Source organism: Papio anubis, chromosome 16 (genome assembly GCF_008728515.1).
Source record: "Papio anubis isolate 15944 chromosome 16, Panubis1.0, whole genome shotgun sequence".
Taxonomy (NCBI): domain Eukaryota; kingdom Metazoa; phylum Chordata; class Mammalia; order Primates; family Cercopithecidae; genus Papio; species Papio anubis.
In genome coordinates, this window is record NC_044991.1 from 5,266,768 (window position 1) to 5,288,124 (window position 21,357).

The 21,357-nt window shown below is 51.1% G+C and overlaps 1 protein-coding gene across 1 annotated transcript; it reads right to left on the reverse strand.

Annotated features, from left to right (window-relative positions):
- Window positions 1-842: 842 nt before the first annotated feature.
- On the reverse strand, window positions 843-21,302 carry RIBC2 (RIB43A domain with coiled-coils 2). The gene is made up of 7 exons (XM_003905696.4): window positions 20,985-21,302; window positions 20,523-20,604; window positions 16,787-17,131; window positions 11,675-11,793; window positions 7,204-7,431; window positions 2,368-2,534; window positions 843-975 (listed from the first exon to the last, which is right to left on the reverse strand). The coding sequence occupies exons 1-7, from the start codon at window positions 21,096-21,098 to the stop codon at window positions 897-899; spliced, it is 1,134 nt and encodes a 377-aa protein (XP_003905745.2). The 5' UTR covers window positions 21,099-21,302; the 3' UTR covers window positions 843-896.
- Window positions 21,303-21,357: the final 55 nt, after the last annotated feature.

Consider the following 21,357-nt stretch of genomic DNA (forward strand, 5'->3'; position numbering starts at 1 on the left):
TTTTGAGACGGAGTCTCGCTTTGTCACTAGGCTGGAGTGCAGTGGTTGTAATCTTGGCTCAATGCAACTTCCACCTCCCGGGTTCAAGTGATTCTCCTGCCTCAGACTCCCAACTAGCTGGGACTATAGGCGTGTACCACCATGCCCAGCTAATTTTTGTATTTTTAGTAGAGACAGGGTTTCACCATGTTGGCCAGGATGGTCTTGAACTCCTGACCTCGTGATCCACCCACCTCAGCCTCCCAAAGTGTGGGGATTACAAGCGTGAGCTACCGCGCCCGGCCAAGCCTCTGTTGTTTCAAGGCCACTGCTGTTTCAGGTCAGTTTTAGGAGCCGGTCGAGTGAAGTGCCTGAGAGCTAGTTCTCCTTGGGTTCAATCCCAAGCACCCACAGTTCCTGGGGGTATGACCTCGCCAAGCCACTTAACGTGTCTGTAACTCAGGTTATTCAACTAGAAAATGTGAGTAGTAAAAATACCCATCACCAGCTGTTGTGAGAATCGAATTAGTGAATTCTACATGAAGTGTGTGGATCTGCACATAGCTTTGCATGTGGGAGCAGTAACTATTACTGCAGCTGAACCTTGAGTCTGTGCGGAACAGGCCCACCTTAAACACCACCTTAAATACCACCTCTCCCTAGGGTGGCCCTGAGCAGGCCCGTGTTGAGCTACTTCCCAGAGCCCCACCCAAGACCTTCGCCGAGCTGAGCCGAACAGAAACTAATGTTCCTCACAGAAATACAACGGAGAGGTTAGATAAATGTTTTGTCCACAGTGGACAATTACAGCTGAAGGGTACTTGTGGCCCAAGGAGTGTATTTTTAAAAAAGCAATGTGACTCTTTAAGGCTGCCACTCTTTATACGTGAATGACGGGAACAAGGGTGTCTTCCTCATTATCGACTTCCTGTATTAAATTGTGTGAAATAATCTCCCGTGGGTTGATTTGTATAGACTTCATTCATGTATTTTTTCCTGATAACAAAACGAGAAAAAAAAAGTCAGCAAATGTGTATACTTCCTAAATATTCTTTGTTTTTTTTTTGAAAAGGCACACAAACTTTTTATTAGTGTGTTATCCCCAAAATACAGAATACATTTCACACCTAATGAGCGCCCCCAAAATGATCCATCTCAACCACTCCTCAGCGGCGAGGGTCACTCTATAATTACACTGCAGGTAGATGAGGGACTTACACCAGTAACAGTTGGAGACATATGAAAATTAAATCTCCATGGGTGTGACTGTATATTTTGTTCACCCCATTTGATCTGTCAGATCATTCTTTTCTTTTTTTTTAGAGACGAAGTCTTGCTCTGTCATCCAGGGTAGAGTGCAGTGGTGCGATCATAGCTCACTGCAGCCTCTAGCTCCTGGGCTCAGGCGATCTTCCTGCCTCAGCCTCCCCAGTAGCTGGGATTTCAACAGTGCGCCAACCATGGCTGGCTTTTCAGATCTTTTTTTTTTTTTTTTTGAGATGGAGTTTTGCTCTTGTTGCCCAGGCTGGAGTGCAATGGCATAATCTCAGCTCACTGCAACCTCCACCTCCCAGGTTCAAGCAATTCTCCTGCCTCAGCCTCCCAAGTAGCTGGGATTACAGGTATATGCCACCACACCCGGCCAATTTTTGTATTTTTAGTAGAGACGAGGTTTCACCATGTTGGCCAGTCTGGTCTCAAACTCCTGACCTCGTAATCTGCCCACCTCGGCCTCCCAAAGTGCTGGGATTACAGGCGTGAGCCACCGTGCCCGGCCCTCAGATCATTCTTAATGCTCCTTTTAGGCCCACAACAGATGGCCCAACCAGCAACCAGACATCGGATTGGAGAAAATATTCCTGGGCCCCTCCTGAGTTTAAGCCAAGAGCTTGATAAATAAGTAAATAAATATTGTGTTTTTCAGTTGCGAGTTCACCTATTTACTTGCATTTGACATCTTCCTGTAGCTGGAACTCTGAACTCTTGCGGTCCTGTCTATAACCAAGAGACTCCAGGCTTTTTGGGGGCAGCCCAGGGAGCCCCTCTCTCTGCCTGGAAAGCCATCCCTGAGTAGGTAATGCCATCCTCCTCCTGGGTCTCAGCCATGAAGCCTCCTCCAGGAAGCCTTCCTGACTCCCCCAGCAGACTCAGTGCTCTTCTCTGGGGCTTTCCGGTGTGGAAAAGCCCCATGCACCCTGTGTGGACAGCAGTGACCCGTGGCCCATGGGTCTGTCAACCCAAGCCAGCCCACTTGAGGTCCACAGTGTCCAGATGAGGACCACCAGGGCGGGGTGTTTCCCTCCTGGCCCCTCCTTGTCCTCGACCTCCACAGCCCCGCAGTCCCTCTACCTGGTCCCCAACCTGGCCCTGGTCCCACCCAGCACTCACTGCAAACGCTGCTCCTTGGCCAGGCTGAGGTTGCTGCTGTCCAGAGCTCTGCGCAGGTCGCGCTGCTGCCGCCGCTGCTGCCGCTCAAACAGCAGGGCGGCGCGGGCCCCCTGAATCCTCCGCCGGTCCCAGTCCAGGTCTCGCTGGTGCTTTTCTTCCTGGAGCCTCTGGAAGGAAAAGAGGCGGCTCACCACTGCCTTTCCCCAGAGCCAAAGAGCCCCAGGGGATTGTCTAGGGGGCCTGGCCTCTCATTCTACAGATGGGGAAACTGAGGCTCAGAGGAGGGTCAGGTAGGTGACCGATGTCATGCAAGAAGCCAGAGGAGACCCCCAGCCTGCCCTCATTCCACGTGGCCTGCTGTCCTCCCCCATCAGGAGGTGCTGGCCGTCCTCCTTCTCCTGAAGGCACAGCAGGGACTCAATTCCTACCACAGCCTCCACTCCCGGCTGCCGGGCTCACAGGTGCAGGCCGGGCCCAGAGTCTGCCTCCTCAGGTCCTCAGGGGCTCCCTGGCTCGGTCAGCAGTCAGATGCCACCTCCAAGAGCCATGGCCAGCTGTCCCACAACTGAAGGCAGATCACCTGGGCAGCTTCCAGAACATGCACACACCATAGCCTCACCCGGTGACAAGAAGCTCATGGTCCCAGAGGGGCACCCCGACCCCTGAGTTGCTGTGTTTCAGCTCATTCCTCACTGCCCTCCTCACTGTGAAAACTCCGGGGCCTTGGAAGAGGACGCTGGATTTGTGTGGAGGGAGGGGCACTTGCCCACGTGTTGTCAGCTTTGTTAGGGCTGAAGACGAGTCCCCTTTGCCCACTTTTGCCATTTTTAGGGCAGAGCCTCCTCCCGCCAAATGAGCAAGGATGAGTGTCCGGTGAGTGGCACGGGGGTCTGGGTGGCCCCATCCTGGGACTGAGGGCAGGCTGGTGGGCTTTGCCACCCACAAGGCAAGTCACCTGCTCTCACGAACCTCAGTGTCCCCCGCTGTAAAGCCAGGCTGCTGTCAGGAGCCCGGGGTCATCACAAAAGCTGCTTGGTGGCAAACAGGGAATGACATGGGACACACTCGGCCGGGCTAAGAGCAAAGCAGACAGCCTAGCTGTTTGCTGCGAGATTCCAGCCTTCCCAGTTACCTCCACGCACAGAAAGGGGATGGAGGCAAGGACCCAGAAAGGAAGGGGCAGTATTTCTGAGTGGGGAGGTTTCATGTGTGTTTTTCCCCCTTTGTGCTTTTCTGTCTTCTTAACTTTCTATAAAAAATGAAAACTAGACAGCAATGCTGCTTTCAGGATGGCTGATCTTCTGTGCCAGACGGTCCAGGCAGAGCTGCGTCCTGAAGCACAGAGCAGGGCCCTGGACCCCAGTTCCAGCCCCGGCCCCCTTTCCACCTTGGACTACATCCTGAACCTCACACCTGCGGCCTGCGCAGGTCCCGACCCTACTGCAGCCTCCCACACACATGCACCTCTGGCCTGCAGGGAAGCAGGTGGGCGAGCTGCCCTCCCGACTCCTCATGCCCTGGTCCACACCACCGCCACTGTCCCTCCTCCTCCCCAGACCCACCAAATCAGAAGCTCACACCAACTATGCACCTGCCAGCCCAGCCTGGCCTCTCCCACTCACTCTCTGCAGGTTTGAGGCCCTCTCCAGATCTCTCCGGCCAGGATTCTCAGTGGTTTCAGCACACACAGAGACAGCCCTCTCCTGTCCCCAGCTGCTCAGCTCTCCCGCCTCCTCTCCAAAGACCTAGGCCCGGCTTCACCTTCTCACCCGCTGGGCACACCCTACCAGTGGGTCTCAAACCTGAGTGGGCATCAGAATCCCCTGGGGGCTTTTGAAATCACAGACTGCGGGCCCCACCCGGCCGATGCTGCAGGTCCGGAGACCGTCCCTTTGGGACCCTCCACCCTTCCCTTGTTATTACCAATAACGCTGCCTCCACAGTCTCACTGCTCTAACCCGCCTCTTCCACTCTCTCCAAGTCCCTGATTCCAATGATGATGCCCCCTGCGAAGTGTGACCTCCAGTCCGCTGGCCGCCACTTTTCCAATCTCTCTCTGGCCCCCTGGTTAGTCTCATGGAAGACGCTCCCAGGCCGCTACCCTCTGTCCCCTGAGTTCTTCACTTGGTCAGGCAGGCAGTGACCACGATGAATCCGGCTAAGCATGGGTGGGGACACCCCGACAGCGCTCTCTGGGGTCACTTCAAGGTTATGACTATGACCCCCCAGTGGGCCCTGGGTACTGTCCGACCAGCCTGTCCCCGTCCTCCAGACTGTTCCCTTTCCAGTTCTTCTAGATGACCATTTACATGAACTCCCCCCAGCCCTGCTCACTTCCACTTCTAAAAGGTAGAAAATGACGGTCACTTCAGTGGTCCTGAGCCACAGTCCCCAGTACAAATCAATTTCAGGTCTCATTTCTGTTCACCCACAAGCTCCTGCCCTGACGCCCCTTCCCGTGACTCCAATGACGGCTCCAAACTCCCAGGCCACACCAAGCCCTCAGCTAGCACTCCATGTCCCTTGCTCTCTGCAGCCCAGGGACATGGCTCCAGCAAGTGTCTCCTCGGGCATCAATGCCCCCTCTACTGCATCACTCCGGTTGAATGACAAGCATGCTGTTATTTCTACAATCAAGACAAACAAACAAAAACCTTCCCTTCACCCCACGGCCCCCACCAGCTCCCACTCCATTTCTCTGCACCCTTTACAGCAAACGCCTTGTAAGCGCTGTCTGCACATGCCATCTCCATTTGTTTCCTGCCTGTTCTCTCTTGAGCCCATTAGGCTGGAGGCCCCACTCCTCTGCCAAATGTGCTCCTTCCTGACGGGGTCCCCGGTGACTGCCATGGTGCCGGATCCAGCGTTCAGCCTGCAGCCTGGCAGCAGCGTTTGACCCAGGGGTTCTCCTCTCCTTCCCTCCCAAACACCTTTCCTCACTTGGCCTCCAGGAAACCACGGCTTGCATCTGTCCACCTCCCTGGCGGCCCCTTCTCAGATTCCTTTGCTCTTTATAAATAGTGGTGGTGAGAAGAGGGGTTCTGAGTGGGGAGCAGGACTCAGTCCTCAGCTTTAAATACTCTCTGTAGTGCCGGGCATGGTGGCTCACACCTGTAATCCCAGCACTTTGGGAGGCTGAGGTGGGAGGATCATTTGAGATCAGGAGTTTGAGACCAGCCTGGCCAACATGATGATACCCGTACCTCTACTAAAAATATAAAAATCAGCTGGATGTGGTGGTGCATGCCTGTAATCCCAGTTACTGGGGAGGCTGAGGCAGGAGATTCGCTTGAACTTGGGAGGCAGAGGTTGCAGTGGGCCAAGATTGCACAACTGCACTCCAGTCTGGGTGATAGAGTGAGACTCTGTCTCCAAATGCATGCATACATACTCTCTGTAGGTGACGACTCACATTTATGCCTCTGGCCCAGACCTTGTTCTGAGCCCTGTGTTACATATCCAGCTGCCTCCTGGGCTTTAATTGGAGGCTGTGGCAGAAAATACTACTTGTCTCCCAGTAACCATTTTCCATTCTTCCTTAGTAAAAGAATCACCAGCACTTCACTGCTTGGAATAAACACATTTCCTTGACTTTTTTAGAGTTAGGGGCAACCTTGTGACTAAGTGTTGTCCAGTGAAATGTAAGTGGAAATCTCCTTAGAGTGTTCTCCATTCCTCCTTCCTGGTAGCTGGACTATGCATGTGATGGCTGGTGCTCGAGCAGCCATCGTGCACTAAGAAGTGAGAGCCAGGAGCCAAGGATAGCAGGACATCAGTCAATGACCACAGAGCTGCCATACCAGCCCTGAACTGTTTTCCTGAGGATTTACTTGCAAGAGAGAAAGTTCTATTTTGTTTAAGATGCTGTTATTTGTGGTTTTCTGCCACATTCAGGCAAATCTAATCCTAATAGATACAGATCTCTAATGAACTTTGCACACTTAACATATCCAAAATTGTAACTTTGATTTCCACCCCTCCCACCCCATCAACCTGCTCTTCCCACCACCTTCCCTATCTCTGGAAAAGCCAATTCCATCCCTCTAGTTGCTCAGGCCACAGGACCTGGAGTTGCCTTTAACTCCTCTCCTTCCCACATCCCCACCTAATCATTCATCTGATATTGTCGACTGTACCTTCAACATAGATCCAGAATCTGACCATTGCTCAGCGCCCCCACTGCCTGCCCCGTGGTCCCAGCCAGCATCGCCTCTCACTGTGAACACTGCAGAGGCCTTCCTGGAGATCTCCTTCCTTCCCCTTCAGCCCCTATAGTGTTCGCCCTCAATACAGGAGGATCATGCTGGGGGTCCTGTTCAACTTAAGTCAGATCCTGTCACTCCTCTGCCCAAAACCCTGCAGAGTTCCCCATCTCAGTCACAGAAGAGGCCAAAGTCCTCCCCAGTGGCCTGCCAGGACCTTGACCCTCTGCCTCTGAGGCCTCAGCACCTGCCCCTCTCCTCACTCCACTCCAGCCACCAGGCTCCTCGCTCTTCTCTGAGCAGGTCCGGCAGGGTCCTGCCCCAAGGCCTGTGCCCTTGCAGCTCGCCCTGCCCGGTCACCCTTTTCCCAGGCAGACACATGGCTCCCTCCCTCCCCTCTTTTGGGTCTTTGCTTCAGTGTCTTCCCAGTCTACTGTTCTCTTTCTTGGCACTCCTACTCCTGATGCCACATCATACGGGTGTGAGACTATCTGGCTCTTGTCTTCCCCCCGCCCCCGACTAGAAGGGAAATTCCTTGAGGGCAGGTCCTAGGGCAGAGCACAAGGCCTGCTACAACTACATTTGTGCCTGGAAGGCAGCTCTGCAGGCTCGGGAAAAGGGGTGGGGCAGCCACCAGCTTCTCCTGGACTTGCTGCTTCTGGACAAGGCGGATCTGCTCCAGCTGCTCCTGCGTCATGCCCTTCCAGCGGTCGGGGACCACGCGGTGGGGCCCGAAGGAGCTGGCTGCCTGCTGCGGGTTCTCGGAGAGCAGGTCCCCACGCAGCAGGTTGGTGATCTCAGTCAAGTTGTCCTCTTGTTCTTGCTTTTTCTCTCGCTTTTTCCTTTCCACTGACTCGATGGCCTAAGTAGGTGAAGACATTAAAGATGGTCCGAGTGACCCCAGGGGTGTTCTGACACCCAGGCCAGCAAACCTCACTGGGGGCCCTTGAGGGGAGGATATGCTAAGGGCAGCAGGAGTTCGGTGGAGGGGAGACTTGTCAGGCACGGATGCGGAGGGTCCTTGAATCCCTGGCTGTCTGCACACTGCTGGGCGGGTGGGCTGGACTCGGGGGATCACCACCTGTTGGGTGTGTGCATGAGAGCTCTGGGTCTTGCACCAACTTGCCAAGGCAGGGAGCTCTCTCCTTGGATTAGGCCGCCACCCTACATGGGCCTGGCCCCAACCAAGGCAGGGCTCTGTGCCCCTGGCAACCCTTGGACATCTGTGGGCTGCAAAGAACACTCAACAGAGTGATTTACAACAGTGGTGACTTCTAAATGGTAGAAAATGCACTGTCACTTCAGTGGTCCCGAGCCGTGGTCCCCAGTACAAAGCAATTCCAGGTCTCATTTCTGTTTGATTCCCTGGGGGGGTCTCTGGCTGGGTGACCTGCACCAAGTCACCTCCCCTCTCCAGGCTGCAGTCATTTCTCTGTAAAGTCGGAAGATGGCTTTTAGGAGATATGTACTTGGGATAACAGTTGTCCTCAGTAACACACGGACAGGGCAGTTTGCAAGGAGCTGGCATTCCACAGGTGCTCACCGGAGGCCAGCTTCATGGAGTCACACAGCACACACTTTGTAGCTAGACAGGCCCAACTTCAAATACTGGACTTGCCACTGAGTACTCCCTAAGAAAGTCAGCTCATCCTTCCAAGCCTCCTTTTTTTTTTTTTTTTGAGATGGAGTCTCGCTCTGTCAGAGTGCAGTGACGCAATCTCAACTCACTGCAACCTCCACCTGCCAGGTTCAAGTGATTCTCCTGCCTCAGGCTCCCGAGTAGCTGGGATTACAACAGGCCTCTGCCACAATGCCCAGATGATTTTTTGTATTTTTAGTAGAGACAGGGTTTCACCATGTTGGCCAGGCTGGCCTCAAACTCCTGACCTCGTGATTTGCCCATCTCGGCCTCCCAAAGTGCTGGGATTACAAGCGTGAGCCACTGTGCCCAGTCTCTTTCTGTTTTTTAAGATAGGGTTTTACTCTGTTGCCCAGGCTGGAGTGTAGTGATGCACTCATAGCTCACTGCAGCCTCCACCTCCCAGGCTTGAGTGATTCTCCTACCTCAGTCTCTCAAACAGCTGGGACTATAAGGCCATGCCACCACACCCGACTAATTAAAAAAAAAATTTTTAGAGACAGAGTCCCACTGTATTGCCCAGTCTAGTCATGAACTCCTGAGCTCAAGTGATCCTCTTGCCTCAGCTTCCCAAAGCGTTGAGGTTACATACATGAGCCACTGCGCCTGGGCCTGAGCCTGTTTCTTTGTCAGTTAAGTTGGATTAATCATGCCTCTGTGGGAGGGCTGTTGAACACAGTGACTACTAAGAGCAGCTAATTGTTGCTAAAATTAAAAATAATAGTCAACCAGGTGGATCACCTGAGGTCAGGAGTTCAAGACCAACCTGACCAACATGGTGAAACCCCATGTCTAGTAAAAATACAAAAAAAAAAAAAAATTAGTCAGGTGTGGTGGAGTGTACCTGTAATCCCAGCTACTCAGGAGGCTGAGGCAGGAGAATCGCTTGAACCTGGGAGGCAGATGTTGCAGTGAGCTGAGACGGCACCACTGCACTCCAGCCTGGGCGACAGAGTGAGACTTGGTCTCTAATAATAATAACAATAATAATAATGACCATCATCTGCTGAGTCCTGATCATGTGCCAAACTGTCCTGACCTGTCACGTGCATTACCATGTGAGTCCTCGCAGCCATCTTACTAGCAGGTGTGATGGCCAATACTGCTGACCATTCGCTATCAACAGTGTTCTTCCTAGGCATGGGGCAGAACTACCCGTCCTGCCCACTTAGAGTGAGCGTGGCCATGTGGCTTGCTTTCACTAGTGAAACGTGAGCAGGGGCGGCAGTACTGCTCCTGGGAGGATGCCTGGGGGGACTAGCCACATTCCTTCCCTCCTGTGCTGCTGGGATCCTCCGGCTGGCGGTCGCTCAGTCCCAGGGCCTGGGCTCCAAAGTGAGGATGCCGAGGAGCAGGCCTCACAGCCAGTCCACGGCGGGCAGGGAGCATGCATGGAACACCAACTTTCTGTTTAAGCCACTGAGACTGGTGGGTGCTTCTTACCCCAGCAAAAGGGTAAGCACATTCTCACTGACACAGAAGGGTGTTATCGCTTCCTCATTCTGCAGATGATCAAACCGAGGCAGTGGGTGGCCTGCCCAAGGCTGCAGGGCAGAGTGTGGTCTCGCACCCATGTGGTCAGGCTCTAGAGCCTGTGTGTCAGACCCGACGCCTCTCTGACGAAGTGAGCCCCGACCCAAGAACTGGAGGCCCTCAGTGTGTCCTTCCTGTTGAACTGGACTGGCCTGCTTCGGCTTTTCTTTTGAGGATAGTTATTCAGAACCTTGTATTAACATCCCAGGTTAATCAAAGAGCCCAGTTCTAGTTAGGAACAGAGCTGCAGAAGCCGGAGGGCAGCTCTCCCCAGTGCACGAGTGTTTGTGATGGCGCTGCCTCGCGGCGTCCACATGAGGAGCTGGGGGCTGAGAATACCAGGCAGGCTGTAGACGCCCATTCAACATCTTCTAGAATACAGGAATGAATCAACTGATGAAGGAGACAATAGGGTTTAGCAAAAGCTACCCCAAAGCCCAGCAGGAAGGGCTCCATAAACACTGGTTGAACTGATGGATGAATGAGTGAATTATCATCATCATCATCATCATCGCTTCCATAAACGAATGAGCGGATCACCAGCCAACAGTGGACTAATTGTCAAGGGTCGCATCCTGCCATTCACTTGCAGTGGGGACCGGAGTGAACAGACCCCCGTCTTTGGGCGCCCTCTGTAAAATGAAGGGCAGGGATGGATGATCTGTAAGACCTTTGCAGCTCACTGGGTGGTGAGCTCGGACTTCAGGTGTCTTGCTTTGCCCTTTGGTCCTCCCCAGCACCTGCAGTTGGCTCTCCTCATTCCTCTCCCCCGTGTTGAAAACCCACATTCTCTGGTGTCTGGTCCAGCCTCTCTAGGATTTTTGACTGCCTGCCCCCACCAGGAGGACAGTTTTGAGCTTGTATCTCCAATATATTTAGTTCACAGTGTGGTACTACTATATTTTAATGATAGCACATGCTTATAACTACATATGAACATAGAAATCAAAAGCGATGAGGTTAAAAATAAATATGAAGCAGGGCTCTGGTATCTGCTCTCCCACAGATCCTGCACAGCCTTCTTTGGGGACCATAGTTCTAGCTGACAAGCGAACCTGATCAACAAACCCAGGCAAAGTCCCCACCCACCAGATAATAGAGTTGCATTTGAGAAGAAAACCTTGTCAGGGGAGGGAGAGATACCAGGATGAGCCCTAATTTCCAAAAGGAAAAGAGGGCCAGATGTGGTAATCCCAGCACTTTGCGAGGCTGAGGCGGGAGGATGGCTTGGGCTCAGGAGTTTGAGACCAGCTTGGGCAACATGGCAAAACCCTGTCTCTACAAAAAAATACAAAAATTAGCTGGGCACGGTGGCGCATGCCTGTAGTCCTGGCTACTTGGATGGCTGAGGTGGGGGGACCACCTGAGCCTGGGAGGTCGAGGCTGCAGTGAGCCGTGATCATGCCACTATACTTCAGCCTGGGCAATGGAGTGAGACCCCGTCTCAAAAACAAAAAAACCCAAAGAAACAAAATGAAGAACCTACATCATGATCTTCTTCATCATCCCCGCCATTGGTGAGCAGCCCAGTAGCTGTTCTCGGTAAAGGGGAAGTCTGAGAGGTGGGAAGAACGGAAACCAGCACCAGCCATTGGAGCAGAGCTAGGTGGTAACAGTCTAGGGTAATGTCACCATCCTTATGTTACAGTAGAAGAAACTGAGGTGTAGAAAGGTGAGCTGACTTCCCCAGGTTACATGGCTAGTTTGGCGGGTTTCCCTCCAAGATTCAGAGCTAAGGGACAGGACTGGGTCTCATCCTTCTCCATAATCAGGCATAATCAGGCAGCCCATCAGGGTCTCTGTCAGGGCTGGTGATGTGACCAGGGAAGCAGGCTGAGACTGGGATCCCAGGGAGGCCAGAGAGCCTTGGGAAGCCGTAGTGGGCTCATCCTCCCCTCCGGTCATCGGGCCCGGGGTCTCGGAGTACGTATACCTGGCTCTTGTTGAAGTCTTTCACAGACGCACAAACCGCCTTTCTGGTGGTGCCTTCCAGCTTCTGTAGGTGCTTGGCTGCCTCATCAAACTGCAGCCTTGTCTCTGTGTAGAGGGCCTCTGAAAGGAAGCAAGAAGCAATCAGACCAACCTGGCCACGGGAGCGCCTTCCCCCTGACACGTGGCCGTCCGTGCCTTTGCCTCCTACCATGTCCTTACCCATGAGCAGGAGGACAGGAACAATAACGACAGGACCTGCCTCTGAGGCTGTGGGAGAGTCAAGCTCCCAGAGGAGTGCTAGTGATCACCACTATGCTGGGGTCCTGGGACAGGCTGGTGGTGTGCCCCTTGCTGTCCTGCTCTATCCGGAGGCAGCTACATCCTTACAGTGGGCAAGAGATACTCTACAGCCCCAGGAAATGACGTTTGAGACCTGCAGGACAAACGAAGTGGGTTGGGAGCAGATGCAGAGGTTTTGGGAAAGAATTCAACAGAATCCAGAAGTGAAAGAACAAGGAACCCCACAGGACTCTACGGAGGAAGTGGGGCCAGATGACAGATATTGTGGGGTGACAGGAGGACTTGGTTAGGCCAGTGAGGAAGAGAAAGAGGAGGAGGAGGAGGTGAAGGGGTCAAGGTAGAAGGTCCAAACAGAAAAATGTGAAGATTTGGAGTCAAACAGAGCAGGCTCACATCCCAGCCCAGATATTTCCTAGCTGTTAACCTCAACTATTACTTAGCCTCGCTGAGCCTGTGTCCATACCTGTGAAGCAGGACACACTTCCTTCGCAGAATTATTATTATTATTATTATTTGAGACGGAGTCTCGCTGCGTCGCCCAGGCTGGAGTGCAGTGGCGCATCTCAGCACACTGCAACCTCTGCCTCCTGGGTTCCAGCAATTCTCCTGCCTCAGCCTCCGGGGTAGCTGGGATTACAGGTGTGCACCACCACGCCCAGTTAATCTGGTATTTTTGGTAGAGACAGGGTTTCACCATGTTGGTCAGGCTGCTCTTGAACGCCTGACCTCAGGTGATCCGCCCACCTTGGCCTCCCAAAGAGCTGGGATTCCAGGCGTGAGCTACTGCGCCTGGCTTGCAGAATTATTAGGTTAAAAAAAAGTCATCGATCAGGTTTCTTCATTCAAGTATTTGTGCCCTGTGGGTCTCCTCCCTGCCTCCAGAAACAAAGACCAAACTCTCATCTTCGATTCTGGCCTCTGAACAGTCAGTCAGCCTCACCTCTCACCGTCCATTTGTTCATTCATCCATTTAACATAGAGCCATGGAGAGCCGAGCATGGGGGTCCCACTTTGCTGGGCACAGGATACATAATGGGGAGTAAGACAGAAAGGGCTTTTCCTGCCTTCCTGGAACTTGCTGCCTAGGAGAGGAGACATCAACCAACACAGGAATCCAGAATAAATGTATTAATGCCAACTGTAGCAGTGACAGGGAGGCAAGGACGGAGAGACAAGAGGAAACATGCTGGGGGTGCCTGGCTGAGGCGGCTGAGGTTAGGGAGGAGGGCAGGGGATTGCTCCTCTGGGAGCAAATGCCGGTCGAGACCTGGAGGACGAAAGAAGTGGGTTGGGAGCAGGTGCAGAGGTTCTGGGCTGGGAAAGGATACCGTGGAATCCAGAAGTGAAAACGGAAGATGGCAGGAACACAGCAAGCAGAGGGGGCGGAGTCGACAGTGGAGAGGTGGGCGGAGGCCCAGCATGCAGAGCCCGTGGGCTGCAGGAGGATTCTGCATCTCTTTCCAAGTGCTTGGGAAGCCATCAGCGGGCTTGAAGCTGGGATCGACCGGGTAGGGTGATGCTGTCCAACCCCGCATTTTTGTTTTTCTTTTTTTGAGACGAGTTTTGCTCTTGTTGCCCAGGCTGGAGTGCAGTGGCAGTATCTCGGCTCACGGCAACCTCCACCTCCCGGGTTCAAGTGATTCTCCTGCCTCAGCCTCCCAAGCAGCTGGGATTATAGGCACATGCCACCACACCTAGCTAATTCTTGTATTTTTAGGAGAGACAGGGTTTCACCATGTTGGCCAGGCTTGTCTCAAACTCCTGACCTCAGATGATCCGCCCACCTTGGCCTCCCAAAGTGCTGGGATTATAGGCATGAGCCATCGTACCTGGCTGAACCCCACATTGTTTAAAAGTATCACTGACTGCTGTGTTGGGAATGGATCAGAGAGGGGCAAGAAAGGCAGTGGGGGCCATCAGAAAGATCTCGGCAGAGGTCTGTCCAGCTGAGGTGGCGGCTTGCATCACAAGGGTGACAGCAGGGATGAGGACAAGCGGACAGTTCAAAATATATGCAGGAGGTAGAAGAGACAAGAGTTAGAGATGGCCTGGAGACGGAGGTGGGTCATGGATGATTCCCTAGACTTCTGGTTTAAGGGCAAGAGGTACCAGTGAGTGGGAGGAGAAAGATGGACAAAGGAGTAGATGCAGAAGAGGATCTAGGGCTGCTTTCCAATATGTTGTGAGGGGTCCCGTGAGATGTCAAGGAGACCGCTGAAGAACCAAGCATACAGCTGAAACAAAGCCTTTTGGCCAGAAGTGGAAATGTAGACCACTTGGGAGATGGATGAACCATACAACATGTCAATGATCAAGGCTATGGAGAAAAATAAAGCAAGGGGATAGGGAATGTGGGGTGGGAAGAGGGTACAGGGTTTAAAATAGGGGGTCGGGGAGGCCTCACTGATAAGACAGCATTTTAGCACAGCCCTGGAGGAGAGTGGTGATCCCTACAGATATCTGGGGAAAGACATTTCTAAGTAGAGGGAACAGCACACGCAAAGGCCCCAAGACGGAAGTGAGCCTGATGCACTCATGTCTGATAACAGCAAGATAGTGTGGAAAGAATGGAGTGAGAGGGCAGCATAGCAGGAGATAAGGCCAGACTGTGAAGGCATTATAGGTCCCTGAAAAAAATTGTTTACTCTGAGTGAAATGGGGAGCTACCGTAGGATAAGGGGAGAGACCCAAAGAGCAGCTGAGAGATACTTTTTGTTGGTTTGTTTGATACAGTCTCTCTCTGTCGCCAGGCTGGAGTGCAGTGGCACAATCTTGGCTCACTGCAAGCTCTGCCTCCCAGGTTCATCTGCCTCAGCTTCCCGAATTGAGTAGCTGGGACTACAGGTGACCGCTACCACGCCCGGCTAATTTTTTGTATTTTTAGTAAAGATGGAGTTTCACCGTGTTAGCCAGGATGGTCTCGATCTCCTAACCTCATGATCCGCCTGCCTCGGCCTCCCAAAGTGCTGGGATTACAGACGTGAGCCACCGCGCCCAGCCTTTTTTTTTTTTTGAGACAGGGTCTCACTCTGTTGCCCAGGCTGGAGGGCGGGGGCACAATCAGGGCTTACTGCAGCCTTGACCTTCCAGGCTCAGTGATCCTCCTGCCTCAGCCTCCCGAGTAGCTGGGACTACATGGGCACGACACCATGCCCAGCTAACTTTTTAATTTTTTGTAGAGATGAGGTCTCACTTTGTTGCCCGGGCTGGCCTTGATCTCTTGGCTTCAAGTGATCTTTCCTCCTCGGCCTCCCAAACTGCTGAGATTGCAGGCGTGAGCCACTGCGCCCAGCCCAGAGATGCTGATAGCCTTAGTTCAGAACGGGAATGTTGGAGAGGGGGGAAAGTAGCTGAAAAATGGAGAGAAAAGAAGGAGTCAAGATTACCTGGGCTGGGGCCCAGGCAGCTAGAAGAAAGGAGCTGTCACGGATGTGGGTAGAAGGTCAGGTCTGCGGAGAAGAACAGAGTTATTGGACTTGTGCTGATCTTGCCAAGTGCATTAGACATCCAAGAGAAGTTAGATGGATTTATGAGTCTGGATTCAGGGAAGAGTCCAGGCCGGAGGTATAAACCTGAGAAATGATGGCCTATAGGTGGCATTTAAAGTCATGAGACCAGACGAGATCACTCAGGGGTGAGTTTAGCTGGTAGAGGAGAGCACTGGTGTGAACAACATCCAGAGGTTGAGCAGATGAGAAACCAACAAAGGACCTGGGTGGGAAGGGAACTAATAAGAGTGGTGTTCTGAAAGCTGAATTGTATGCAGATTTCGAGGAGGAGGAGGATATCGACTGTGTGCTGTGCTGGTGTTAGGTCAAGATGAAGATCGAAAACTGACCTTGGATTGGGTGACACAGAGGTCACTGGTGAGGTTGGCCAGGGCAGTTCCAGTGGAGCAGGGAGGGCATAAATCTGGTAGGAGTGGGTTCAGAGAGAATGGGAGAAGAGGATCTGGGGCGACATCACTCATGGAGAGTAGACTGGGAAAGAAGAGGCTGGGAGGAGGATGAGCCGAGCAAGCAGATTGCAAACTAACAAGCAAAGAGGAGGGGCTCAAGAAGGCCAAGTGTGTTCCTCTCTGTGCCTGGTCCCTGTTTTGTCTTCCTCATTGCTCCTCACTATTTCATCGCCCGCTGACACACCCCAAGAGAGCAGGGATGTTACCGTCTTCCTTACCAGGTCTTCCCAGCACAGAGGTGGCTGGGAGGATCAGTGCTGCTGGAGTGCAGGCATGAAGAGGAGCTGGGAGAGCAGAATGCTACTGACCTTAGTGAGGATGCACTGGGCTTTTTGCAGTTCCCTCAGTGAGAGGCTGTTTCAGGCCTTGCAGCCTTTACCCAAGAGGTTCCCTGGACTTGGGGAGTCCTGGTGAGGGCATGTGACCACCATGCCTGCAACTACACCCCCAAAGTCCCCTGTAGGAACTTCTACCACAGCACCCAAGAGACTTAGGAAGACCTACATCTTTCTATTCATCTTCCCAGCAGACTGGGAGGGCAGGGACCGAGTGTAAGTTACCTCTGCACACCAGCATCCACCTAGGACCCCAACACAGCAAGTGTTTCCTGCATGACTGAGGCATGATTCGAGACGTTTCCCTCCTGGAGGGCAGGCTCTGACTTTTCTTTCCCCACAGGGCCAAAGCAGCATGTGGCTGTGCACATTAGTAGGACTTTAAAAAAATCCCACAAAAACTGTAGGGTTGCTTAAAAAAACAACAACAACAAGAAAAAAAAAAAAAAACACAGAAAAACTGTAGCGATGGTTTGTTGAAGACAGCGTTGAGACAAGCTTGTCTCTTCTGTTTCATTACCTGCGCATTTTTGTTCAGCACGGGCGTTCTTCCATTCCCTTTGCTGCTGCAAAGACCATTCTCTGTTTTGTTCCTCTTGGAATTTCTTCCTCTCGTGGAAGTTTAAATCCTCTCCCATGAATTTCTGCATTCCTGATATCGTATTCCGAATATCATTATCTGACTGCCGGGCTGGAAGATCTTTCTTAAGGGCTAGGGGGTCAGACAGATCAAATTCACGGCGAGTTTCTGGCTTCTGAAAGCTCTGCTGGAAGTCACTGATAGCCTTACAGAGATTTTTCCTATCCCTCTTTATCCGGTTTTCCAATATACACGTGATTTTGTCATTTTGCCTCATTTCAGCGGCTGGAAGAGATATAGCACATCCATAAGCTTAGGATTCAGTGGAAAAAATAAATTTGAATCCATTTTATTTTTTATTATTTACTTTTTTAGAGATAGGGCCTCATTATGTTGCCTGGGCTGGTCTCCTGGCCTCCAGAGATCTTTCTGCCTCAGCCTCCTGAGTCGCTGGGATTATAGAAGTGAGCCTCTGAACCCAGCCCATGAATCTACTTTAAAAAGTATTTTTTTCAATGATTGCAAAAGTAATACAACCCTCCAAAAAAGTAACACAGCCATTAAAGGATTAGTATCTTGAATATACAAAGAGTACCTACAAATCAATTAAAAAAACCCAAAAACCCAACCCGATAAATGGGTAAAGTGTAGGAACAGCCAGGCAAATCACTATAAAGAAATCTGAGGCCGGGTGTGGTGGCTCACGCCTGTAATCCCAGCACTTTGGGAGGCCGAGGTGGGTGGATCACCTGAGGTTGGGAGCTTGAGACCAGCCTGCCCAACATGGTGAAACCCCGTCTCTGCTAAAAATACAAAATTAGCTGGGCGTGGTGGTGGGCACCTATAGTCCCAGCTACTTGGGAGGCTGACGCAAAAGAATCACTTGAACCTGGGAGGTGGAGGTTGCTGTGAGCCAAGATCACGCCACTGCCCCAACCTGGGTGACAGAATGAGACTCTGTCCCCCCTCCAAAAAAAACAAAAAAAATAAAACCAGGTAACCAATACACTTATGAAAGGATGATCACCCACACAAGGTGGGAAACATCCAATGAATTGAAGGCAAAATATTGAAAATGCTAACAATGGCACATATTAGTATGGATGTGGGGAAACAAGATCTCTCATTTGCGGCTGGGGACGGTGGCTCACGCCTGTAATCCCAGCACTTTGAGAGGCTGAGGCAGGCGGATCACAAGGTCAAGAGATCGAGCTCATCCTGGCCAACATGATGAAATCCCATCTCTGCTAAAAATACAAAAATTAGCTGGGCGTGGTGGCGCGCGCCTGTAGTCACAGCTACTCGGGAGGCTGAGGCAGGAGAATCACTTGAACCTGGGAGGCGGAGACTGCAGTGAGCCGAGATCGGTCTACTGAACTCCAGCCTGGCGACAGAGCGAGACTCCATCTCAAAAAACAAACAAACAAACAAAAAAAACCCTCTCATTTACTGCTTGTAGGAGTGTAACTTGGTACACTTACAACAAAACAATTTTGCAATATCCCATAAAACTACCTTTGACCCATCAATTCCACTTCTAGGTATCCCTGTCACATGTGCTAGGGACACAATTCATGGACAGTCATCGCAGTAGTGTCCACAGTGACAAAACAACTGAAAAAAAAATCTAAACCAGCCATCAGTATGGGAATGGATGAAGAAACTGTAGTTAATTCATATAACAAAATGTCATAAAACAATTAAAATGAATACTCTCTAAATGTAAATCATGGATTAATTTCAAAAATACAAACCTGAATGAAAGAAAAACATATTGCAAATGAATCTATTCAATAGGATACCATTTACGTAAATTTTAAAAACACATAAAAATGGCCGGGCACGGTGGCTCACGCCTGTAATTCCAGCACTTTGGGAGGCCAAGGCGGGCGGATCACAAGGTCAGGAGATCGAGACCATCCTGGCTAACACAGTGAAACCCTGTCTCTGCTAAAAATACAAAAAATTAGCCGGTCGTGGTGGCGGGCGCCTGTAGTCCCAGCTACTCAGGACGCTGAGGCAGGAGAATGGTGTGAACCTGGGAGGCAGAGCTTGCAGTGAGCTGAGATAGCACCACTGCACTGTAGCCTGGGCGACAGAGCGAGACTCCATCTCAAAAAAAAAAAAAAACACATAAAAACAATTTTATGTTGTTGTGAATACATACATAAACAGTGCAAGCATAAAAGTGTGTGGGGGCTGGGCCTGGTGGCTCATGCCTGTAATTCCAACACTTTGGGAGGCAGAGGCGGGAAGATCACCTGAGGTCAGGAGTTCGAGACCAGCCTGGCCAACATGGTGAAACCTCAGCTCTACTAAAAATACAAAAATCAGCCCAGCATGGTGGTGTGCACCTGTAACCCCAGCTACTCAGGAGGCTGAGACAGGAGAATCGCTTGAACCCAGGAGGCGGAGGTTGTGGTGAGCTGAGATGGCGCCACAGCACTCCAGCCTGGACAACAGAGCAAGACTCTGTCTCAAAAATGAAAAAAAAAAAAGCATGGGAATGATAAACACTTCTGAGGAGAAAGGAAGGGAAAATTAAGAGGTGGGGGGGGGTGTTGCTATATATTATAAAAAACACAATTCTCAAAAAACACTCAAGATATCTGAAGCCAATTTGGCAAAATGTTAACATCTAGTCTGGTGGTGGGTACCTGTCACATTGCTTTTGTAAGATTGAATTACCTCATAACTAAAAATATTAATAAAAAAGATAAAATGTTTGGAACATACAGAACAGTATAAAGGAGAAAATAAAGTTTACTCATAATTCTATCCCTCCAACATTACCACTGCTAACATTTTGGCATATTTCCTTTCTGTCTTCTTCTAAGCATATTTTAAAATATTTCAAAAACATAATAGCCCATTGTATGTACAATTTTGTATCCTGCTTTTTTTCTATTATAAAAATCTTTATGGTGTTTAAAAACACTGAAATTTCTTTTTTTTTTTTTTTCAATTTATTTTTTGTAGAGATGGGGTCTTGCTTTGTTGCACAGGCATGTCTGGAGCTCCTGGTCTCAAGTGTGAAATTTCAAGAATTGTTGAAATTGTTGGACATGATAGGGGAAAATGAGTGCTATTTGAAGTGGAATAATAATACTTTGATTTGAATCATGTCTATCTCTGAGTCAGCTTGAGGGTGTGAGCGTGGACATATGTGTTGTCTGGTATAAACAGTTGTCCTCCATATAGGGTCTTAAACTTTTAAGCAGAGAAAGTGAGTGTGTGTTTAAGGCTTTTCCTACCCAGTTTTTTAAGAAAATGGAGGAAAACATACATTTATCGTTAAAATCTATTTACTATAATCCACATTCGAATTCAATAGCTGTTTTTATTTTAAGAGAAGAAGAATCAGTGCATTAAGTTAACTGAGCACAAGGAATTGTGAAATTTAAAAAGAGGAAGAGTGTGAAAATGCCAACTTTTTATATATGCGAAGAAATGAGGTCTGGGCACAGTGGCTCATGCCTGAAGTTCCAGCACTTTGGGAGACTGATGTGGGAGGACCACTTGCACACAGGAGTTCCAGACCAGCCTGGGCAACATAGTGAGACCCCATCTCCATTTAAAAAAAAAAAAAGGCGGGGGTGGGGTGGGCGGTGGGGAAGACTGGAGTCTAAAGGCACACAATCCTAAACCAACAGATAAGCATTCAAGAAATGCTCACCAAAGGTTTCGTGTCTAGCTTTTTCAGTAGCTTCTTTTATCTTCTGGTCATGAACTTGAACATCCCAGGCTTCAGTGTCTCCCTATAAATGGAAAAACAGGGGAGAAGGGTTAGAGCCAGATAATTTTATTCAGTAATAACAATCCCACTTATTATTTTTAATCTCTGCCCCACTGTACACAAGTTGTAGAAAATCTGGCTCAGGGGAAGAGAACCGCTGGTGACTCCAGGCGAGCTCGAGACGGAGCATTATTGGGCCTGCTAAGGTCTCCCACAGCTTTGGCAAGGTCAAAGCATCGAATTCTTCCTCCCCTCAACCTCATTCTCCCCCTGCAAAACCCGGTGCCGTTTGCAGCCTCCTGGCTCAGATGTTTCATCCTAGAACTCATCTCCTCTCCCCGTCCACGCCGCCCCTCGCCCGCATCTGCCGCTCTAACCCCGTCCCGGCCCCTGCCCTTTCACCCCAATGATCCTGTTTCTGGCGTTGAAGATCCGCTTCTGTCTGCACAGCTCCGCGTGCCTCCTCTTGGCCAGGCTGGCGTCCTGCCGCAAGTCCTTGGGCAGCGCCACCGCCATGGTCTGGGAACCCACGGAAAGCCTAAGGGGTTTTTAGAACACGCAGGATCAGAACAGACGACGAAAATAAGCAAGCTGTAGCGGAGGGGAGGTTGGCTCCCTGGGTCGGGCCGGAGAAAGACAAGCCTACAGCACTGTTTTCCGTGGGGCTCCCAGCGACGCCTCTGACGCGCAGACGCTCCCGCTCCCTCGGAAATGTCAACAACTCGTTGCTAAGGAACGACTCCGCGCTCCCCGCGCCTCGCTCTCTTCTCGCGAC

Bases quoted from the DNA above. Each gene is read 5' to 3' on its own strand.
- RIBC2 (XM_003905696.4), bottom strand. From the start codon at position 21,098: ATGGCGGTGGCGCTGCCCAAGGACTTGCGGCAGGACGCCAGCCTGGCC. The intron at 2,535-7,203 runs GTGGCTGCCCCA...TTTTCCTTCCAG, and splicing joins AGCAAGTCCAGGAGAAGCTG to AGGCTCCAGGAAGAAAAGCA. The intron at 976-2,367 runs GTGAGTGCTGGG...TTTTGTTATCAG, and splicing joins GCCAAGGAGCAGCGTTTGCA to GAAAAAATACATGAATGAAG.